Source organism: Saimiri boliviensis, chromosome 5 (genome assembly GCF_048565385.1).
Source record: "Saimiri boliviensis isolate mSaiBol1 chromosome 5, mSaiBol1.pri, whole genome shotgun sequence".
NCBI lineage: Eukaryota > Metazoa > Chordata > Mammalia > Primates > Cebidae > Saimiri > Saimiri boliviensis.
In genome coordinates this window covers 29,327,833-29,352,532 of record NC_133453.1, presented here as the reverse complement: position 1 = coordinate 29,352,532, position 24,700 = coordinate 29,327,833, and the positions used below count along the sequence as shown (strand labels likewise).

General features: G+C 34.8%; 1 protein-coding gene across 5 annotated transcripts in view; it reads right to left on the bottom strand.

Moving 5' to 3' along the window:
- ERBB4 (erb-b2 receptor tyrosine kinase 4) overlaps window positions 1–24,700 on the bottom strand; it is a 1,202,488-nt gene that overhangs the window by 343,728 nt on the left and 834,060 nt on the right. For all 5 annotated transcript variants that reach the window (XM_003925582.4, XM_074399075.1, XM_074399073.1 and 2 more), the window contains exons 6-11: window positions 21,642–21,760; window positions 19,014–19,155; window positions 10,899–11,012; window positions 9,437–9,563; window positions 2,634–2,707; window positions 1,397–1,487 (exon numbers count right to left, since the gene is read on the bottom strand). In XM_003925582.4, the coding sequence (XP_003925631.1) occupies window positions 1,397–1,487; window positions 2,634–2,707; window positions 9,437–9,563; window positions 10,899–11,012; window positions 19,014–19,155; window positions 21,642–21,760 (667 nt within the window). The remainder of the gene's footprint in view (window positions 1–1,396; window positions 1,488–2,633; window positions 2,708–9,436; window positions 9,564–10,898; window positions 11,013–19,013; window positions 19,156–21,641; window positions 21,761–24,700) is intronic.

The window sequence follows — 24,700 nt, the reverse complement described above, 5'->3', positions numbered from 1 at the left end:
AGTACAGAAAATGATTGTAAGTATTTAGTTTTAATTTATACCTCAGACAGCAAAGAGCTATAATAATCGAGGAATGTATAATAAAGTTAGGAGATAGTAAAAAGTAAAGAATAAAACTAAACTAAAATTTAAAAAAGAAAACAAACTTAGATGACTTGGGTATCTGGGGAAAAGGTCTCTAAAAGTTAAATAACAACTGCTCTGTTTAAAACAATATCATTTCAAGGAAACTGTTTTTATTTTAATATAGGTCACATTTTTGTAATTACTTTTCCATTCTCTAAAGAATAAACATGCTTCCCACATTTCAATTAGCCAATAAATATTACTTTACATTTTGGAGATCAAAGCTTTTCCCTTTCATTTATAATTTTAAATATTCTTTGCTGTTAATATTTAGAATTATTTTCCATGGGTGTCAGTGTGTGTGTGTGTGTGTGTGTGTGTGTGTGTGTGTATGCTCAATGATAACGACTAACATGTAACTCTTTCAAATTTTGTCCCCATCGTCACTCTCTTGAGTTGTTGATTACAATGTTAGCACAATGTCATGACTGTCTTATAATATTTATTCAACGGATAGTAAAAGTTGTTTACATATAGCACTTGAATAGATGGTATCTCTCAACTATACTTTCTTATTAAGCTCCTTTCTCCTTTACATTTTTAAAACCTCTTATAGATATAACTGTTTTGAATTTTAATAGTAAAATTAAATGTACTTTTAATAAAACATTATAAAATCAATGATATTAATTTTAGAGATTTTTTAAGTGGACAAATTTAAAAAATTCTTATGTAAATTGACTTTTTATTGCTCAAATTAAGAATATTATACAGATGAAATCAGATAAACCTGGTATTTATTGTTATAATGTGAATTTAAATTACTGACATTATAATTTTATCAATGTTCTTCTAAACCTGAATTTTTTTGTCCATTTATTAACCAACCCTACATGTAGAATGGTAGGTCAGTTCCTAAAGCATCAGCCCTGTGATACGTAGTTAAAATTACAGCACCAGACAAAAAGAGCACCTCCTAGCACAACAGTATTGATATCCTATACACCCAAGCCATTACCAAGTCACACAACTCTTATCTCTTAATTATGATAAATCTGATAAAAATGAAAGTTTAGTTGAATTGCTCACATTATGTACTCCATACTTGCAAAATACTAGTATTACGTTGAGTGACAAACAATTGAATAATCAAACCATGTATTCTGTAACACTTCATACCATCACCAGAGGTATTTTCATTGGAAATAAGGATAGAAGCATGATTTCCCCAGAATCAGTAAATCAGTAAGATTGATGGTTTTGACTTAATGAACATACAATGCTCCTCTTGAAATTTGTGAGACCTGGATTGTTAAACATACTCACTTACCTATAGAGTACTCTTCCACCAATGGTCACCAGGTTAGAAAAAACACTGAAGTCAGTCATGTTTGGGGGCCATGACTGTATGTTCAAGAAACCTACAAGTGAAGAGTAGTAAAAATAAATCAGAATATCATTGTCTTAGTACTAGTGTTGATTTTTCTTGAAATATAGTGAAAATGTGTTGAAAGGAGGGAAATGAGAAAGGACAATGAACATTTCTATTTTTGAAGCACTCTATTACACATGTATTTTTCCAAGATGGAGTGTCCTACTCAAGAAGCACTCTATTACACATGTATTTTTCCAAGATTGAGTGTCCTACTGAATGAAACTATAAATGTTGAAAGGTTCCAGTGACTCAATTTGATTTATTCTTATAAATGTAAAAATGTAGTCTAACTAAAGAGAAAAATATAGTTTCAATTTCTCTGAAATCTTTTACCTCTTCATCTGTACACTTATGACATCAGTGTCAACATTGTATCCTAAGACATTAATATACATATCTAAACTTTCTCATTAGATTTTTCATTATTTTATGGTAAGTCCATGTCTGAATCATATCTATGGGCCCCATATTACCTACTAAGACAGGGTTGAACATATTACATGCTCAATATAAATGTGCTAAATAAATGATACATGTTATCCATGATCAATAGTACTTCTCTTGAAGAAGTAAACAGAAAAACATAGGTCAAAGATCAGTTGACACTTGCCAAAGCAGTAATGTCAAAATTTCAAAGATATTCATTTTATAATTCCATGGGCTTTGAAAATGTGCATAAAAGCTAATAAGACACCACTGTTAAAAATAAGGTTTTTACAAATTAAATTTTGCTTTGAAAATGAGATGCTGATTCCAATCTTTTGTAACTTTTTTTTTTTTTTTTTTGAGACACAGTCTCCCTCTGTTGCCAGGCTGGAGTGCAGTGGCATGATCTCTGCTCACTGCACTCTCTGCCTCCCGGGTTCAAGTGATTCCCCTGCCTCAGCCTCCGAGTAGCTGGGATTACAGGCATGCATCACCACACCCAGCTAATTTTTATATTTTTAGCAGGTACAGGGTTTCACCATGTAGGCCAGGATGGTCTCAATTTCCTAACCTCAAGATCCACCCCGCTTGGCCTTCCAAAGTGCTGGGATTGCAGGTGGGAGTCACCGTGACCAGCCAATCTTAGGTCATTTTTTAAAAAAAGTTATATTGTTCATAGCACAACAGTTGCCCTTTAAAAAGTTACCTGTTATCTCTCTGACTGTCCGAAAGACATTCAGTTTCTCTGGGTCTATGGCTTCAATTGCATTGTAAGGGTCCCTAGAAAATCAAGAACACATATAGCCAAATTTAAATTTTAATAAAGGAGTGAAAATATGAGAAATGTTACAATCATTATTTTATTCAAATTTAATTTTAATTAGCAAGAAGGATGTTTTCAATTAATGTCTAAATTTTTCTGTGCTAGACGTGGAAGGGGAATAATAGATGTTTTGGGGAAATTTTTGATGACACAAAATATGAGTTTTACATCAAAGGCTTTGCTAGATCCATACAATTATTCAGCTGCAACTATTCTGATGAAATTCCCAAAGATAATAAGTTCATGTAAAAACCATTTTATTTTATTTTGTTTTAAAAGTTATTCTTAACTGAGAAGACTATACATAGTCTGGAAATAAATTCTAGTGAGAACAACCGGCATTTCTGCTCCTCAAAGAAGCATACATTGCTAATAGTATCTGGTGTTCATAAGGATAGTAACAAACACAGATAAAATCAACATTTTTTTCTGTAGCTCTACATTTATCTACTTGTGAATTTTTATAATATTCATAGCATTGTCTGAAAGCTTCTCTTCATATGGATTACGTAGAACCATCTTGTTCCTATCTAGTTTATTCATATTCATGTTTATAACACAGAAACTATTCACTTTCAAGTACATGAATTCAAGCAAGACTTAAAGATTTTTCAAAGGAATGCACATAAGTTTTAAACTGTTATTACATTTAAAAAGATTTCATACTATCCTGGGTAGAGACCTCATGATATATATTATTTACAGAGAGATTAAATTTTCTCCATTGGCTACTTCTTCAAGATAGATCAAAACTATACAAACAGTGATCGTAGGCTTTTTTAGAAGTATGTATCTACTTGCAGCAGCCAAACAACTTCTATTCTTACTGGGGACATCTCTTCTTTTACCAGTCTCTGAGAACCCTCCTTTTTGGTATGGCAAATAATCACCAGTGACCCACTATATGCAGTCTTAATAGGGATCTCAATCAACGTGCTCCACATTCCCCCGACAAACAGATAGGCATATGGCCTATGTCCTGGAGATTTGTGTCTAAATCCATTGGCATTTATTCATGCCAGCATTCAATCCTTGAAACGAGTATCAGTTCCAGCAACTTGATCTCTGGAACCACCTTGTACTGGCTTTCTGAACTTAGTTTATCAGCATATTCTTTTCTACTGCAAACCATTCCACATCTTTAAGAAAAAAAAAAAAAAAAAAAAAACTTTACTTGATTAAATTACTGTTTTGAACTAAGGAGTGCAATCAATACAATGTACTACTAGTTTAACATGAAGTGCTTTATTCCAGGCTCAAATACTGGATATTGCTGAGGTTGGAGAAATGCTATAAATGTGTTTCCCTATAATTCACACATAAACTATCGATGAAAATTTTCTCAATGTCACATTAATATCTCACAAAAGCTTAAAGTCTCAATTAAATGTTCTAGCAAGCTTGCTCTATTTACAAGCAAAGATATATGGAACAAATAACTATGCTTTAGAAAACTTCACTTTTTAATGTGCAAAGAATTTTGTGTACACAGGAAAATAACAGCTCTGCAGTACAAGAATGAGCTTTCAACATTTGTTCTTTGATGAAAAGCAGTGTATAGAACAGCTCAGGTCATATAATCAAATATCCTGGCTTTATTGAGAAAGACTCAAAATTCAGGGCAAGCACACAATAATGGGGTCAGTCCAAACCTTTACTGAGAATACTTCCATGTTGCCGGGAATGAAATGAAACCTGGAATGCTACTATGAAGCCCAATGGACCACAGATATTTTACACAGTTAATTTTAGAGATTCAGGACTCTCACAAAATAAGTTGACAGAATTCCACTCACTGACTTCAAAGTATGTTTTGGGAGTTGCATCCTACAGCTACTCAAAATCCATAGTACTTTAAATCAGTTAACTTTCCTAACTAAATTCAGAGCCATGCAAAATAACATTGTGTCTACCCTGTCATTGTGTTTAGTGATCCAAAATGGAGCTCAGGAGAAAGAGAGTGAAACATTTTCACTGAAATCACTTCATCACCAAGCTTATTATTTATCTTCCATTTTCTAGCACCATTGCAGTCTACCATGTAAAACCTTTCTTGCCAGTGTTTCATTGTGACACAGCATGAACATGCTTATTTGGAGAGCATTTTGTTACTGTAAGCACATGCACATCAATGTTGTAAATCATAACAAAACATGAAAGAAAAGTTTTGCTAATGATAACCCTAAACACTGAGGTTTCCTGCAGTTTCCATTCTAAAAAGAAAATGAGTGCCTACTACTATTCCTCGTGATAGTACCATTGCACCATAAACTAAACATGCAAATTAACCTCCTTGAGCCCAATTATATATTAAAATTTTAATTGGCAAGTTGCCAATAAATATATTTTACGGAGAAACTTGTTTTTAAAAAGCATAACAGCCTCATTTAAGTATTATTTTTGCATTTTATTAGTTAAAAACATCTCAGCTATTTTAATCAAACCATATGATATTATAAAAGTTCATCAGCAAAATATTAAAGGTAATGGAAATTAAGTGAGAAAAAGCATTTTTAAAATTTATTGTAAGTTTTCTGCTTATATCATATATTATCCACCTTTAAAATATCTCTGTCTACACACACACACAAACACACACACACACACACACACACACTCATGACCATACTTGAATCTATACATATATTACATGTCTAAGTCTACTGAATTAACTTTATATCCATACTTTCCTAAAACAAAAGAGAAAGGCTTCAGAATATATGTTTCATGCTGGAATGACAGTGAGAATAAAGAATATGTCGTAATTCATTTACATGCTTATCCTGGAAAATATCTTATAAATTATGCTTGAGACCCAATTATACTCATAATTTCAACCATTCCAGGTATAAGTGCTATGATTAAGGACAAATAATCATCTGAACTGAGAAGTATGACTCATCTTAAGAAAAATTTTGCCTTTATTTGGTTTCCAAAAGGGTCTATATAAGACTCTAATGAAGTCTATACAACTAATACTTGTTGCAGAATATGCTATGCTACAAACTAGACACAGGCACTGCAATTTTTCTTTTGTACTGCCTTCTTCTCTCCCTGCTTTGTTTTTCCTTTTCATTTCTCTCTATTCCCATCTTTCTCACTCTTTCTCACTCTCTTCCCTTCCTTCCTGCACTTCCAACCTTGTATTTTATACCACTTGTCAAGGTTGTACAATATGCCAGGCACTGGGCTGAGCAATTCAAAATAATTCGTTTTTAATCGCCACAACAATCATAGGAAATAGGTATTTATTGTTAATTCCTTTCTCAAGTTTTTTATTGGAGGAAACCTAGTGTTTGACATGAAAGAAATCCACCCAACTCAATGCAAACTCTCCATAGTGGAGCTGCAAATCAGACTCCAATCTACTCTGGATCAGATTATCCAAGAAGGAATTCTAACTCTCACTTTCTGAGTTTACATTTAAGACAAACTTGGTTTACTTTCTACTTTTAATCCATGTAAGTTGATTTTCCAGAATTTTTCACCTGGATAAATTAGCAGTATTTTTCTCCTTAGGAGTCTTGGTTAGTCCAAAGCAGTATTCTTCCCATAAACCTGTAAATGCATGGCCCTTACCGTCTTAGACATTTTTATTCATTTGACTACTGTTTTCCATTTTTTATTATATTTATTTATTAAACTTTCCTCCATTCTGAGCCAGAAGTGAATAAAATAAATATATGTAGTCACTATAGTCATTCTAGAGGTTTTGTTTGTTTGTTTTTTGACAGTCTCACTCTCTCTGTTTCCCAGGCTAGAGTGTAGTGGTAGGATCTTGGTTCACTGTATCCTCTGCCTCCCGTGTTCAAGTGATTCTCCTGCCTCAGCCTCCTGAGTAGACGGAACCATAGGTGTGTGCTACCATGCCAAGCTACTTTTTGTATTTTTAGTAGAGACTGAGTTTCACCATGTTGACCAGGATGATCTCGATCTCTTGACCTTGTGATCTGCCCGCTTCGGCCTCTCAAAGTGCTGGGATTATGGGCATGAGCCACTGTGCCTCGTCAGAAATCTGGAGTATTAATAATTATGTTCTATGATGAACCAAAACTAAAATAACTATTCTGAACCTCAATAAATCATGTATTTTTTAAACCTTCCTACCCATGTTTTATCTGTAAGAATTTTAGACTTAGCGGGTCACTTTTGGTGGTTTGCAGTCTTTCTACTGTCACAAAATTCTTGCAGTGTTTCTCAGTGGGGACAGTACCACCCACTGACAGGAAGTTGTCACATCTGTAGAGCTGCTTCAGTTGTAACAGAGATTGGGGAATCCTACAGGTTACAGGGGTTATCACAAGGTTGTTAACTGTCCCTTAAATCAAAGGACTGCCTCATGTTTTGTACAACTTTAACATACCCTACTAGACATTTAGGACCTCATATGTGAAAACTTGATGCTTGGTCATACTTTGGCCAGGCATAATTCCCTAGCTGTGTTGCTCCAGTTTCACTTGATCTTAGCCAAAAAGCCAAGAAGCAATTTACTCAAATTTCAATGAAAGTCATTTCCCTCTTATTTTGGTCATGTAACAATGTATCTGGTTAGTTGTTTCCTATTCTAGTGCTCAGCTTTTCCTTTGCTTTTTATTTCCTGATACCTCTTATACAAAAATGCTTTCCAATTTCATTTTTCATAAATCTAAATTTTCACATTGGAAACCGTGAATTCCCATAACAATATATATTTGATTGTATCTTATTTTTTTGTATTTCTTTTTATAATTACAACTAGAGAATTATAATAGAGATATATATGTAAGTCATATTATCTATAAATTTTATTTCAGAATTGAAAAGTGGCAATTTCTTAATATATAAAAGCAGAATGTTGGACCGATAAGGATAAAAACCACCTGTCTAATGCAATTCATGTGAATATGATTTCAACTCTTTCCTCATACTGAAAGGCTTGATGCGAATTCATCCATTATTTCCAGGTGAAAGCAGGCAATGTGAGTCAAGTGGCTTTCTCTTCTTATTTCTCAGAAGACATTATTAGCATAATATAATCTTATATTCATGTGATATTTGGTTTTAAATATAGTTAAATGTGGGTATATTGCTTTATTAAATATCATATATGCATTAAATTATGAAACAACATCTAAATATTGTCCCAGGTCTCTTACGCAATGATCCAAGGAGGGTAAGACAGCAATGTAAATGGATTCACAAGGCCATGGTAAAGTTGACTAAATGTGTCCCACCTCTAAAGGACTTGTGCCACTAATAGGCTTTGGCTGTGTCCCCACCCAAATGTCATCTTGAATTTTGCTCCCATAATTCCCACATGTTGTGGGAAAGACCCAGTGGCAGGTTACTGAATCATGAGGGTGGGTCTTTCCCATGCTGTTCTCATGATAGTGAGTATGTTTCATGAGATATGATGATTTTATAAAGAGGAGTTCCTTACACAAATTCTCTCTTGCATGCCACCATGTAAGACATGCCTTTCTCCTTTGCCTTCCACCATGATTGTGAGGCCTTCCCAGCCATGTGAAACTGTGAGTCCATTGAAACTTTATTCCTTTGTAAATTACCCAGTCTCAAGTGTGACTTTATTAGCAATGTGATAACTGACTAATCCAGCTTCCCAGTTCCAACAGACTGATGCCATGTAGGAATATGGGCTGAGAATTACCAAGTCTATACATTTTAAGAGGTAAATTAGAAAAAACATTTCTTAGGCCAGATATCAAAAATATGGGGTGGGGACTACCTGCATACTATTATACTACCTAACATGGGACCATATTAAAAGCTACCTATTAAAATAAACAAGATATTTAAGCAATCATACATATAATTTATTTGAATGAAAAGAAACATTTTGTTCTATTGTTCTTTCCATTCCTCTTTGGACATATTTATTCATAATATGTTAAATTAGTTTGCTTTTAGAAATGATCTGATATATGCTCAGAGTAAGATTTTGAATTGAAATATATGAGACATAGTCTTTATCTGCAGCCTGCAACACTAATATTTAGGGATTGAGTAGTAATACAGATAAATAGATAACATACAAAGTTAAAATACAGACTTTCAAAGAATACACATTTGTTTTTTTCCCAGTTAAAACCAGCAGGTAGTTCTGTAAATGAAGGAGCCCAGGTAAATTATGTTACAATTTGTATTACTAAAATGAAATTCATTTATCAGGATTTCTCACTGTGTTGCTAACTTCCCAACTGAAGGGAAAAAAAAGAAAAAGAATACATGAGGACAAAGAATTTCTGGAAGAAGCTCAGGGGAATTTCAGCTTACTGATTTGTTTTATGTCAGACTTTTTACAGGGTATTAATTTATGTTGTTTCAACCTAATCAGTTAGAAATTTGAATGACTTCTCTCACCTCAACTGGTGACACTTATTCCTAAACATATCCAAAGACAAGTGAAGCTTGCTGAAAACTGTGAATTTGAGAGAATGTCCTGAAAATATTTTTTAGTTTAAATACAAATTTATATTTTCAACCTTAAGTAGTCACCAAACTAAAATTTGAGCAAATTCCAAAACTAGTCACTTCTGGTGAAATCAGGCCCTTGCTTTCATTGGTGAGGAGCATTAATGAAAGGTAAAACTCTTCAGCTTCCAGAGCAATCCAACAAACAAGACTAAAGAATCTCTTCGGCTTTGTCTACACTACGTAAAATAATTTGTACAAAATTTAATACTGACCCATGTATACCAGTGACTAAAAATATCAAATTCCCATTGATCTTGGTACAGTTTATGAATTTGTCAATGTTACTGGAATCCACAGTCTGAGCTGACATCAGTGATCCTGTGCCAATGCCATCACAAGCTGTAGAAACAAGACTCAGAGTTAGGGGATTGAGGAACTTATTTTTGGCCAATAAATCATTGTATTTTGACTATAAAATAGCAGAGTGTTTTTAATTGTAACATACAAACATATATTGAAATTTTTTTTCTTTAAAAAGTAAAATAATTATTCATTCATTCATTCAACATTCACTACTGGTTCTGCTTTAAAATCTTGTCCCTGCATTAAAATCTAACGACCACGACTCATCATAGGAGTTACATTTTATATCAAGACCCAATATACACACACACAACATATACAAAACTCTAATGAAATTTTATCAATCAATACTCCTCTTAACTACATAAAATTATCTATTTTCTACTCCATTTGAAAATACTATTTTTAATAATTTTGAAATGCTGGTAACTTTAGCAAAATAATTTCATGGCCTACATACTAATGGTCTACCACCTGAAATTTTTAAAGCAGTGGTCTAATGGTGAATATATAAACAAAGAGTTCTGATGATGTGAATTATAAACAGAATCAAGGGCCATTTAAATATTTATACTTAAATTGAACACGCTTTCTGAAGCTTCTAATTTAAACAAACAAATCTGTGTTGGGATGGGGCATATAGAGAAAGAGAAAGGGAATAAGGAAGAAAAAGAGAAAGGGGAGGAGAGAGAACAGTGTTTAAAAATAAGTCTGGAGTTTGTCCTTCTCTAAGGCACTCCTTGATACTTTGAAAAGTTTAATAACATTCAGGAGATTCAAACTGTACTTTCATCTTGCTTAATTTAGGTTTCATTCTGGTAAAGAATTAGAGTACTCACAGCTGGAAGAGATTCCTTCCTCCACTAAAATTCTATGGCATGAATTATGGGATATATTTATTTTATACTTATGGTAAAGTTTCTCATCATTTCATAGATCTTATCTTTCAAAATACATTTTTAATATATGGAGAGCAAATTTCACGTCCCTCTGCATCTCTTTTTATGCTTAGCAGATCACTTTGTATACAGCAGCAAGCAACTCATATGCGTTGTGATGCCAATGGAACTGTGTGAACTCTTATTTTTTACAAAGCATTTAAGATTTGCTATTGACAGAATAACATGCAACTTTATTTCTGAGTTCCTATCAATGTTACCTCTGAGTTTTTTTCTGGGCCATTTTAGTAAATATAATTAAAATTGAATAATACACAGTGTTATAAAAGTTGATATTTTGAGGAACTGTCCAAAATCCTGGAAAGTGTGTGTGGGCAGGTTTGGTTGTGAGGGTGGATTTATATTAAAAAGTGAATTAAAAACCTTGTTATATAGGCCCAGTTCTAACTAAATAATCTGAGCTACCACTTACCTTTTGGGCAAATATCAGTGCAAGGTTTACACATTTTAATCCCATTTTCTTCTACTTCCATCTTGGAGCTAGGGCAGGCACGCACACAAGAACTGGAATCCACCACAAAGTTATCTGTTTGTTTGTTTGTTTGTTTGTTTTAAAAAAAAGGCAAAATAAGCAATAATGTTAACATTCATCAAACAAGATCAAAACAAGATATTTTAAGGTTTGAAAATGATTAGCATCATTGATAGTATTTATATATCTTCCCCTTAAACAACTCTTTAATTATCCCAACCTGAAATTGTATTTTCAGTCAAATGCAATGTGTGTTATCAACAGCTAGTACTTCCTTGGTTACTGCTCCACATCCTGAATTGCCCCCAAGATAGAGTAGATTTCTTTTATATACTTAGGAAACTGCATGACATTTAGCTTGGGTTTTTCAGTAGTTCCACATCATTTCATGCCATGATACAAGTCTGCAGTCTAAAATACTTCAAGTTCATGAAGCACAAATGAAGCTTAAGTTGAACTGCCTTGGATCAACAGAGTACACTTCATAGCCAGGAGAAAATGCTTAAAATGTGTTCTTCTTTTCAATGGAGTACCACGAAAACTTTTTCACATTTTTACATGAGGAAACAAAATAAAATTGGAAAGGGTAGTACTTTAGAAAATGTTTATCAAATAGACAAGGAGCATTTTATTACCTAATACTTGGATCAAATGTCCAGAAATCCAGTGACCTGGGATATGCCAGAACATACCCCTCCAAAATAAAAGACAAATTATTACATCTAAAGACTCTCGTAATAAATAGGAATGCAATACTTGCTAGGCCACTGTGGTTTTAAAACAACAAAAAGTAGCATCCTTTCATGCTTGGGAACATTGCTCTGGCACGAGATGCAATGTTGTGGAATGCGTACAGTCTTGAGGGGTGCCCAAAGCAGAAAATGCATATCATGTAGATCCAGGTTGTGATGCAAGCAATTTTGCTACTTGGGCCATAAAATCCAAGAGGGTCTATGATATCGGGGGTATTTACAGTGGGAAAATATGCCATGTAGAGTTATGACAAGTTTCATTAGACAATCACAACAGAGACTTCTAGGTTTCTAGAGCTAAGCTATGCCATCTGTAGCATAGGATTGTATGCCATTTAAAAACAGCATGTGACATGCTTCTGGGTCCTGGTAGAGATGGATCTTGGGTCAGACCTTGTAGCCAGAATTGCCTGTCATGAACAGGGTTTTGTTATCATGTCACAATATTATCATAGTGGCCAGGTCCAGCAGCAACCTATTGTACAATTAAAGTAGGATATGAGTAGGGGCAGAAGCAGGAGTAAAACTACATAAGCAAATGGTTAAGACCCCCTCATGCCATCCACCACTGAGCTAGCCCCTCTCAGTCAGCTCATACCTGTGGCTGTGTGGGGGCTGAGAGAAGTCATTTAGGACAAACTGACAGAGTAAGACATAAACTAGACTTGCTATGTGGATATTAGCTGACAATGGCAGCTTCTCTGTCTGCAGTCTCACATATGAGTGGACTTGAAACACACAGACAAGAGAAAATCTTACCAAAGGCCATAATTCTAGGTAGTGAAACTGATTACTCATTTGTATGAAAAGAGAAGTAGCCTGAGCTTAGAATATATATGAACTCACGAGCTTGTCCTGGGAGAAGAAATACTGGAAAATTTGAGAAGAAAGGGAATCTGGGTCAAGGAGATACGTGTGAATCCATGTGAGTGGGTACAAAGTATGGAACGAATTAGTATTCCAAATTAACATCCACATGAAAGCATCCACCACAACAAACAGGCACTTTGTTTAAAGCAAATCCAATCTTGCTTTCTTTCCTTCCCCAAAAAGTGTTGATTTTGATACTGCTCCTTAATAACCTATTCTCTGTCTCAGGGGAACCCAACCTGTAACAGGTACATACATGATATTAAATAGCCATTCTTTCTTCAAGGTCTTGTGATATGGTTTGGATCTATGTCCCCAGCCAAATCTTATGTGGAATTATAATCCCCAGTATTGGAGGTGGGACCTGGTGGGAGGTGACTGAATCATGGGGGCGGCTTCTCATGGTTTAACACCAACCCCTTGGTGTTGTCGTAGCAAGAGTGAGTTAGCATGAGCTCTGGTTGTTTAAATGTGTGTACCACCTCCTGTCTCTCTCTTCTTCTTGCTCCGGCTGTGTAAGACATGCTTGCTTCCCCTTCACCTTCACTGTGACTGAAGATTTCCTGAGCCCTCCCCAGAATCCCTCATGCTTCCTGTACAGCTTGCAGAACCATGAGCCAATTGCACCTCTTTTGTTTAACAATTACCCACTCTCAGGTATTTCTTTATAGCAGAATATGAACAAATTAATGCATCTTAAAAAATATGCTACAATGAAACACTTTCCCACTTTTGCCAAAAGGAATGGATAAATATTATAATTAGCCTTGTATCAGTTAGATTCAACTTTTGTAGACAAATGAGTTTCAGAAAATACATGTTTGGACTTATTTGATTTCAGAATTCTGGATTAGGAAATGCAGACCTGCATTTAGAAACTTAATGTCCTTGTTTTCCCAAGAAAGCTTCAATTTGGCAAATCAAGCCTTGTAAGCCAGGCTCATCAGAGATTTAAATTTTTTTCATAGACAAATATTGAAGTGTTTTAAATGTGTCTGTAGTTTGAGATACTTAAACTAATGTGAGAAAGGAAGAAGGTAAGTTATCACATTTAAAGTGAACCAGCCATATAATTTCACACAATAGGTCTTCATATTTAGTCACTTGCTACTTGCTATAGTTTGGAACTGACAGCGTTCAAGTGAACCACTGTAAAGGATATAGTAAAGAAAAGGGGAATTCCTTAGTTCAAATTTACCTGGTACTTCTGCTCTAGCCCAACCCTTGGGCTTCAACCTCAGGACTTGAATAAAAGGGAAAGCACCAAAAAACTCTGAGAAAGCATAGTTTTGACTGTCTTTGGGGAAGGCATCATAATTTGAAAGTAGTAGAGTAGGTAGTAGTATAACATGTGTCTAAAAAGAGGAAAGATACGATCATCTAGCCCCATCCTACAATACTGCCAAGTCTTCAGTTTTGTAAGGATGGTAGATGGTGACATATAGGGTAACTTTAGATAAGAAGGTATTAGATGAAAAGCACTGGTGTGAATATTAAAAATTTAAGATGTGAAATCTTCGTTGTCTTAGAGTTAGTGTGTCTGTGACTTTAAAATGCTATTTAAAAGACATATTAAATATACATACATATAAACATAAAGAAGGCAAAGCACAATTTTGTTAATGGATATGAACATGTTTCATAATAATGACTAGAATTGTATTTTCAAAGCCTTTTTAAATAATCTACTCCTTTTGGCCAGGCATGGTGGCTCATGCCTGTGATCCCAGCACTTTGGGAGGCCAAGTCGGGTGGATCACCTGATGTCAGGACTTCAAGACCAGCCTGGCCAACATGGTAAAACCCCGACTATACTAAAAATACAAAAACTAGCTGTGCTTGGTGGCATGTGCCTGAAATCCTAACTACTCAGAAGCCTGAGGCAGGGAAATCACTTGAACCTGGGAAGCAGAGGTTGTAGTGAGCCAAGATTGCACCACTGCACTCCAGCCTGGGTGACAAAGCAAGACTCTGTCTCCAAAAATAAAAATAGAATATCTATCCTTCTCATCCTTATATCCTACCTATATCTTTGATTGTTATAATGACTCTGGAAAGCAAGAAAGGAATACATTTATTTTTAAGACAGAGTTTTGTTCTTTTTGCCCAGGCTGGAGTGCAATGGCATGATCTCGGCTCACTGCAACCTCTGCCTCCCAGGTTCAAGCATTCTCCTACCTCAGCCTCGCAAGTAGCTGTGATTACTAAAGGTGTGTACTAACACACCCGGCTAATTTTTGTATTTTTAGTAGACATTGGATTTAACTATGTTGGCCAGGCTTGTCTTGAACTCCTGACCTCATGCGATCCACCCGCCTAAGCCTTCCAAAGTGCTAGGAATACAGGCATGAGCCACCGCACCCAGCCAGAGATATAATTTTTATAACCCACATCTTAAAGAAGAGGAAATAGAGAACTAAATGTTTTATTTTAAAATCATGTAGCTAATAAGGAGACAAAGCCACAATCCATAGACACTCTAATCCCATGTCCCTTATACAGATTGAGTATCCCTTATCCAAAATGCTTGGGACCAGAAGTGTTTCAGATTTCAGAATTTTTGGGATTTTGTAATATTTGCATAAACATAATGAAATGCCTTGGGGCTTAGACCCAAGTCTAAAAACTATGTTCAGTTTTTATGAATCACATATACCTTTACATATGACCTGAGGTAATTTTATACAATATTTTAAGTAACTTTTTGTATGAAAGACAGTTAGTGTACATTGAACCATCAGAAACAAAGGTGTCACTATCTCAGCCACCTGCATGGACAATCTGTGGTTATTTGGCATCACCGTCATTCATGACTCTAAATTTATATACTACTGATAAGCAATCACATTCTTACACTTATTCACACATAAATATGTAAAAGTAACAAAAAAAAAAGAGTATACCACTAACACAGTGAAAAGATACTGTGTTCAGAATAACTAGATATCACAGTAGAATCACCAGAATACCTGTATCAGCTGTGAAACAAGAGCAACAATAAACGATGCAGGTTTTTAGTGCCCAACTATGACGCTGTGTTTTGATTAAAAGGTTACTATACACTGTGTCTTCTTAGGTACCAAGAAACATCAGAAACAGTTGAGGAATAAGGGAATGGGTCCTACAGGGATAAGGGGACTTTCTGCTTGGATGGCTTTCTAAAATGTTTCCTCCGGGGTCATCTGCCTCATTAACAATGAATTTTGTCTTAGAAATCTCATTTTAATTGCATAAACTCATATGATTTCTTGTTCTGTTATGAATGCACCATGCCCTAGTCCTTCAATAAACTCGTAACACATTTTCATCAAGCCATCTCTGGAACTTTTTATGTAATGTTAAAAACATCTTAACTGTCACTATTACCACAATCACTTTTATTCAGAGCCACCTCTGCTATTTCACCATCAGTCAATGAAGGAACAACTCGTTATCAATGTTAAACACTTCTGTGATATCCACTTCTTCCAGCTTACTGATGGACTCTGAAGGTATATTTTTTTCTTACTTGGCATAGGGAATCTTTCCAAGTAACTACCTTTTCCCAGAACATAGTCACAAGTCAGAGGTTGTACCAGGCATGCAAAACTGTGTCTTTAGTTACTGTGTTCCAAGCACTGACAACAGCATATACAGCATTCTTCATGCTAAGCTCCTTGGGAAAATCTTCCCACACACAGGCCTCTGTTCACTGCTGCTAGCACGCTGCTCATGCCTGTAATCCCAGCACTTTGGGAGGCCAAGGCGAGTGGATCATGGGGTCAGGAGATCAAGACCATCCTGGCTAACACAGTGAAACCCTGTTTCTACTAAAAATACAAAAAAAAATGGCCAGTTGTGATGGCAAGTGCCTGTAGTCCCAGCTACTCGGAAGGCTGAGGCAGGAGAATCACTTGAACCTGGGAGGTAGAGGTTGCAGTGAGCTAAGATCCGCACCACTACACTTCAGCCTGGGAGACAGAGAGAGATTCTGTCTCATAAAGTGGGGTGAAAAAAAAAAGTGATTTTGTATTTACTCTTCATTTACTCTTCAGACTATAATGAAGGAGAGTCTGGTTACATGGCTGAATTAATGAAGTCATATTTGGGGGAAAGCACATGGCATAAACATTATTTTTGATGAGCGTTTCAGCTGCAGGATGAGTAGAAAAATTGTCAAGAAAAAACAAAACCTCACAGTCATCATCCAGTCCAGCTTCCCAGCAGTGAGCAGGAAGTGCTGGTTCAAAATGTTTGGGTGAAGTCAATAAGAAAAGTTGTTCTGGTAACCCATGCATTTTTGGTAGCCTAATAATTGACTGGTAAGAAGTTTTCTGTGGAGACAGTGAGGATGCAACCTTTTGCCTACCATAGCAAGTTTACAATGATGTGTGCCTGCTGCATTAGCACATTCCAGTACAGTTATTCTATCTTTGGCATCCTTATTTCCTGCAGGGGCTGTCTAATGAACTGTGGTCAGTGTTTTTCTGGAGGAATAATGCCAAATCAGTGATGTTTCATCAGCATCACAGAATTGTCCTGGTGTCAGATATTTATCAGTGATGACCCGGGCAAACTCATTGATAAATTTCTCCACTGCTTTGTGATCAGCAGATGTTTTGTCACCATGAATCTCTAAAGATGTAATGTCATGTCTTTTCTTACATTTATGTGGCCAGCCTGTTGAATATTTACAGTTATCTTCAACTTTCAGTTAATTGTGCTAGATCTTTGCTTGTTTCATGATCAGCATATCATTATGTGGCATATGTTCAGCTACACGCTGACAAATTCATTCTTTCAATACACAAGCAAGATCTTCATTATTAGCTTTATCCAGTGTTATTCTATTTTTCATTAGCTTCTGTTTGTCATTTTCAGCACAGGACTCCAACAGTTTATCCTTCTGTTTCTTCAGGTCACACAAAGTGTTCATTCTCACACTGTACTCTTCTCTAAGATGTTGCACACTTACACCATTCTCCCATTTCTCCAAAAGCTTGACTTTCTGTGCTACAGATAAACATAAATGTTACCTCTTATTCTTACCACTCTTACTCAGAGGCCTTTTTGACATTTTCAACAATATCTCAACACCTCAGAGCATAGAGTAAGCAACAAAACCCAGTGAGTAATGCACAAAGGTCTTGGCTCCATGTGGGGTATTTTGGAAAACCTCCCATCAGTGTGTCTGGCCTGCACATTTGCCATTTTATTGCCCTTTGTGGGTATGCTTCCCTGGGGAGATCTGGGTATCCATGAAAAAGACACATCACAGTTGAAAGGGGCTGAGAGTGTGTTTCTTTTCCCCCCTTTTGGGAACACTAAATAAACTGTGTTGTGTATATTTTGACTGTGACCCGTCACATGAGGTCTGTTGTGGACGTTTCCATTTGTGACATCATGTCAGCACTCTAAAGCTTTCAAATTTTGGAGCATTTCAGATTTTGGATTTTTGGATTATGGATGCGTAGCCTGTACTTCCTACTGTATCACATACACAAAGTGAAGTAAGTCACATTACATGTATGGTACAGACTCTAAAGAATTCTTTTAAATGAGTACATAAAAATATATGGGGATTTTTTTTCTGCCTTTCCAACAGGAAATATCTCATTGGTCACTCAAAGGAAAAAAAAAAAAAAGATTCAAGTAAATATCAATATGTTATTCTGAATATCTGATGAAAGTTAAGCTATTCATTTTGAATCCTCAGGATATTATCAGTTTAAGATCCTTTAACATACTCTATATATATATGGTTTTTTAAATTGCATTTTAGGTTTTGGGGTACATGTGAAGGGCATGCAAAATTGTTGCATAGGTACACACATGGCAGTGTGGTTTGCTGCCTTCCTTCCCCTCACCTGTATCTGTCATTTCTCCCCATGCTATCTCTTCCCACCTCCCCACCCCCCCGTAGGTTAATTCGCTATTAAATATCTCTCTCTGTCTCTCTCTCTCCCTCTTTGTGTGTGTGTGTGTGTGTGTGTGTGTGTGTGTGTGTGTGTGTGTGTAGTTTAAGGTTAATTTGATATTAAAATTATAATGCTAAATATTCTAGTTACAAATAAGAAATCAGAAGTAATTTTAGGTAAAAATCCATCGTTATAAGAATCAGACCCTATTCATTACATAGCTTGCTGCCACTTAACTAATTACTTTTTGGAGAAATGGTACGACAGGCAAAAATGTTGTGGTATAGTAAAAACAGTAAGAGTTTTATAACCTCAAACATGTTATTTTTTTTACTATGAAACTTTACACCAACCACTTTAAATTTTTGGTTTAGTTTCCTTATTTATAAAATGGCAGTAATAGTACCTATACCCACCTATACCCAAAGCACTTAACAATATTCTTACAAGTTCCACATTAAAATAAACTAACATACAATTCCTCTGATTTCAAATAATGACATAATTAATTTGGTTATTCTTATTCTGTTACTTACGTGGACATTTCTTGACACAGAATGCTCCATACGTGTACTTTGCATTGAAATTGTGCTCCAGTTGAAAGGTGGTTGGATTGTAGACAAAGGTCTGGGGACACTGAGTAACACATGCTCCACTGTCATTGAAATTCATGCAGGCCTGCAACATAGCAAATATTACTTTCATTTACAAGTAAACTTCATAATACTTGTTAACAAAACACTGCCAAATATGCAAAAGTTGTTTTCTTAGTATATAATTATTCCATAAATACTAAAAAATTTGATAATTTTAAAGTCATGTGTGTTTCTTAAATTTCATAAAATTTTTTTTGCAGTGTCACTAAATAGGTCCTTTACGGTTACTGATGCTTGAAGTGATTAATATATATCTAGTAATTTCTAAATTGAGAATTGGTTTAAGGTTAGCTAACAGTGAAAAATTATTGAAGTTTACACTTACTCAAAGCATTTATGCTTAGCTAGAGTATAGCACTTGCAACCAAATCCCTAATTCTATAGGGTAGACATTCACTTGAGCTAGTCATCATCCAGTCCAGCTTCCCAGCATTGAGCAGGAAGTGCTGGTTCCAAATGTGTGGGTGAAGTCAATAAGAGCTGGCCAAATACAAATACAGAATATGTAATGCCAAAATGTAAAGAGATAACTAGATATAATTAGCTTATAATTAAATAATATGATGTAATTTCTAGTATGGCTTTTTTCCTAATGCCACTCCATTCAGTAAAAGCCATCATGTAGAAGTAAGTTCATTTCTGCTGACTCACATATTTATATTAAGAACTCAATTTATTAATATTTTCAAATTCATTTAGGAAGAATTAAAAACAATTTTATCACCTGAGAGGTAGGCATTTGATATAAAAACAGAGTATGTGTATTAGTCTATATAAACATGTGATTAACAAAAGTGTGGATGAGTTAATTCTTTTTATTAAGAAATCAAGTCATTTTAGGAATAATTTAGGACTTGGAAAGCAAGCTAATCTGAACTCAAGTGATGATTTACATTTAATCATAAATAGTACATATGGTTATTAATAAGCATTAATCTATTCTGTTTCCTCAAAACATTTGCTTCATCAATTGTTGTTTTAGCAAGCACTTTATCATAAACATGACAATTCCCTGATGATGGTCTACTAGATGCATAATCAGAACGAGACTTACTGATGATACATTATTCACTAAGATGACGCATTCTAGGAAGAATCCATTAAAAACCAATCTAGAAAACTCAGCAAGTTTTAATTTATGGTTATAAAACTTCATGTGTCCTTATAATTGCTTTACTAACATATTTTATGCAATGTTGTACACAGATTGCTTGGGAACAAAGAAACATAAGTCAGAGGAATAAAACAAATTTACCTTTCAGGCAGCGTACAAAACAATGTAACTTACACTATGGCCTTAGTCTGGTATTTGAACATTCTGTACCAAAAGCCAAAGTGGAATCACTGGACCATTCCATAAAAGTAATGGAGTGATAATTTGAAGTTCACTCAGTACTGTACTTATCATGATAATGGAACCGTGGAAAAAACTGCACTGCAAAACTTCTGAGAGGTTTTGCTATTGCTGTTTATTGTTATTGTTTTGGAATTGTAATACAATACCTGCAGTGTTCAGTGTCCTCAGAATCAAGCTTCCATCCTATGTCTGATGATAGACAGAGGAAGTTTCTCAGTTCAAGACTTGCGGAGTATCTCCTTTAAATTTTTAACATTATTTCCCTTTCTTCTTCCTCCCTATCCACTTCTGCAATATGTATTTTTATTTCACTATTGAATGAGTGTAGATGATAATAGTTCTTATGATATTAATAAAACTAAGAAATTACTGTCTATATCATAAGAGCTTTAATATATAGTTTACTCATTTCTGGAATTAGGTAGTCTTTTATTTTTTTTAAGCTCAATTCTACTATATATATTTGCTGGATATTTGAAAGAAAAAATGTGTTCATTTTCAGCTATAAAAATATTTGTGTATTTTTATGATTTTTAGTTTTAAAATTAAACTGGTGTACTTTATATGTGAAATTGAGTTAACTAAAACTCAGAATTGCTGATATGCATACCAAAGAACAAAGAGTACTGTCAGGAATATGATATCAAAATATAAAAACTGTCTCTAACAAACTATTTGTAAATCTTAAATTTTTAAATAATATTACCTTTAAAATTATAAACTAGAAAATACTGAAACTCAAAAATATATCCTCTATAATATTTTAATTTACGTTCAAGAAATAAAATTCAGTTGCTCCCACTCCCAGAACGCAATGATGCAACCACATAAACAGGTAATCACTCAATCACTACATTTCTAGAAAGGATGCTATTAGAGTCTAAAAAGATATCTCAATCTATTCTCTAGTGAATCTTATCTGTAATGTAAATTATATCAGAAAATACAATTCATTTAATAGAAGAGAACAATTCTAGTTAATCAATAGCCAACTCAGTGAGGGAATGACTTCGAGGAGGACCGAGCATTTTTCTTAATCCTCAAGTGGCTAAAGTTGATATTATTGTAATAAGATAAAGATTCAATATGTCTGAGCCAAATAGGAAGGGAAAGGGGAGCAGGATAATAAAAGAGAGAAATAGCAGACATACGAAACAGTCTGTGTCCTTAGGTCCTGAGCATCCTCCAGCACATTCTCGATGGCAGCAGTCACTGACGTAGGGTCCATAGCATCTGCCGTCACATTGTTCTGCACACACTGTCCTTGTCACTGCAGAAGACCGAGATAGGACCGAGATCAAAGTCTTCCACCAACAGAAACTCATAAGCAGAGTTCTGGAATGACAATTTCTAAACCTCTTTGACTCAATTCAGAAAACATTTAATGAAAGAGGTTTGCAACTAGATCAAAATTGTTACACAAAAGTCTCCAAAATTAATATACAATTATTTTATTTTTATATTCTTTCTTGTTTTAGCAAATAATTATAGTGCTTTATGACAATTATACAACTTAACAAGAAAGGCTCCAATTTGAAGCCAGGCACAGTGGAGGGTGCCTGTAATCCCAACTACTTGGGAGGCTGAGATAGGAGGACTGCCTGAGGCCAGCAGTTCAAGGATACAGTGGGCTATGACTGCACTTGTGAATAGTCGCTGCACTCCAGCCTGGGCAGCACAGCATGACTCTGTCTCTAAAATTAATAAAAGAAAAACAGAAATGACTAAATAGACATTTGGCAGGCTAGGAAAGGTGAAGTCAATTCACACAATGTATATAGTAAGCTCCTAGTAGAAGGTGTCTCCAGAAATGGGTCTGAGATTTTCAGTAGTCAATGTAGAAAGGGACACATAAACGTCTAGTTAATCCACATAATATTTCACATGAGGAAAGAAAGAGAAAAGTCAAGAAAATACGGGGAGGGGAGGGGAGGGAAGGGGAGGGATGGAGAGGGAAGAGAGGAAGGAAAGAAAGAAGGAAAGAAAGCCATTCATAGTAAACACAACAAAAAGTATCATTGCTCTTTTCTTACGTTTCAATCAAAGCTGACAGCATCATATAAAGGATACTTTCGCAAAACCAATGCTAAAGACTATGCATTAAAATTATAGTAATAAGAGACAAAATTCTGCTCATCTCACTTATTCCAAAAAATATTTTTATAGTATTTAAGGTATGAATTTTACAGGATATGTATAGTATATAATTTCATGGTTTCTGTATTTTCACTTCAGCCTTGTTTCTGCCTACATTTTTAAATAGCTCTTCTAAGTTTCTTTGTTGCTACTTATCAAGATTCTGCCTCGTAAACATTAGCATTCCCCAGACGGGTTCTTGACAATTTTTTGGTGGTGGGGGGACTATGGCTCATTCCTGGGTAAAAGTCATTCATCTTCTACTTAGCATACTGTCAGTAGATGACTTTCGGATCTAGAACTGAGTTCTCTGTAGAGCTGCAGCATGTACTTCCAGCCGTCTACAGAAGTCCCCATTTTGATATGCAAGGTGTAAAACACAGAACGTAACTTTTCCTCCAACACCCACTACTGAGTGTATTTCTCCTCTAAGTTCCCTTATCTCACTTGATGGAAGTACCAGATATCCAGTAGCTTGCTAGCAATTTACAATGTATTTTCTGTATCCTATCCTCTCATCATCACTTCTCATACTTAATAAAATTGCCAAGTATTAGCAACTGTTTCCTAAATATTTCTCAGTACATTCCCTCTTTTCTATTCCGACTTTTCAAAAGCCTTTATCTAAATTATTACATAGTGTTCTAAAAGTTTTCTCAGATCTCATCTTTTTTTTTTCCAGTTAATCCTCCACAAGGCCCTAAAAGTAATGGCTTGAAACTGCAAATCAATGCCTATAAATCAGTGTTGATTCCCAGTATGAAACTTCTGACCATCCCTGTACTAAGGATTAAGCCTTTATCAAGGGACAAAAGTCCTATGTAAGTTGACCACCATGTCTACCCTTCCAGGAATCTCATTACTCTAACTCTGTTTCTCACATCCAGTCAGATAGAAATACCACTTGCAATTCAGCTGTGATTCTCATTGCATCTTCACAAGGCATTTCTCCATGTTAAAAACTTTTCCTAGCTTCTCACTATAGGAAATACATGCTCTGAAACCTTTCCAGACACAGCTTCTAGCTGAGTTATTTTTTCACTCTTGCTTCTGAACAATCAAGAAGATAAAGTTAATGCAGCAGTCTAAATAGTTTGAAGATCTAGGTTCAAATCCAAAATATATCCATGGGATATGGGCAAGTTATTTCACCATTCTGTAGTTTACTTCACCATTTTTAAGATGGAGTTAGTATCAGTACCCATCTAACAGGATTGAGGATAAATACAGAGGTATAAAGTTCTTTACATGGTCCCTATTAACAGTGCTCAGCAACTTATTTTTATTGCACTTATACATTGTATTTTTTTCATGTTTGCTTCAACCCCTACTGAACTATGAGTTTATTGAAGTTTATTGTATTACTTAAGTTTTAATCTTCAGTGATAAATGCAAAGTTTGTTACTTAATACACAATATAAGTAAGTATCCCCTCCAAGTCAATAGGTAAGTTGTATATTGCTAACTCAATGGCAGTATCTTCTGGGTGCTTAATATATTTATCAGAGAGATAAAAAGGTACAGAGAGTTAAAGAAGTAGGTTACTAAGAAATACAAATAGATATTAAAATACTAAGAAACAGATCATATGAAAATACATATAAATTGAAATCATGGTTATTTTCCATTATTAGATTTAAATGCTCCTTCAATTCTGTTAATTATTTCATGATTTCATATGAAATAATGATTTCAATGGATCCTTTTCCATTGAACATGATGATGGTATTCATAAAATAATGCACAATATTGAATATGAAGAATATTATTCTATTTAATGCTACCTAATTATTCTCTATGAAGTACAATCAATGCAAACATCAAATACAGTATAAACTAAAATGGCACTTGGACTCACCCTCTGTCATGTTTTTATTTTGTAAAAATAAGGTTACATGATATTTTTTACCATAAGCTGATAGAAGATTTGGAAAATAATAAAATTTTTACATCTGGATTTGTGAAGACATATTTTGATTTTGCAATTTGGGTTACATTAAATGTCAAAATAAATTATTTCTTCTATTAGTATTCTGGTACAAAATTCTACATAATAAATCCTCTTGGCCTGTCC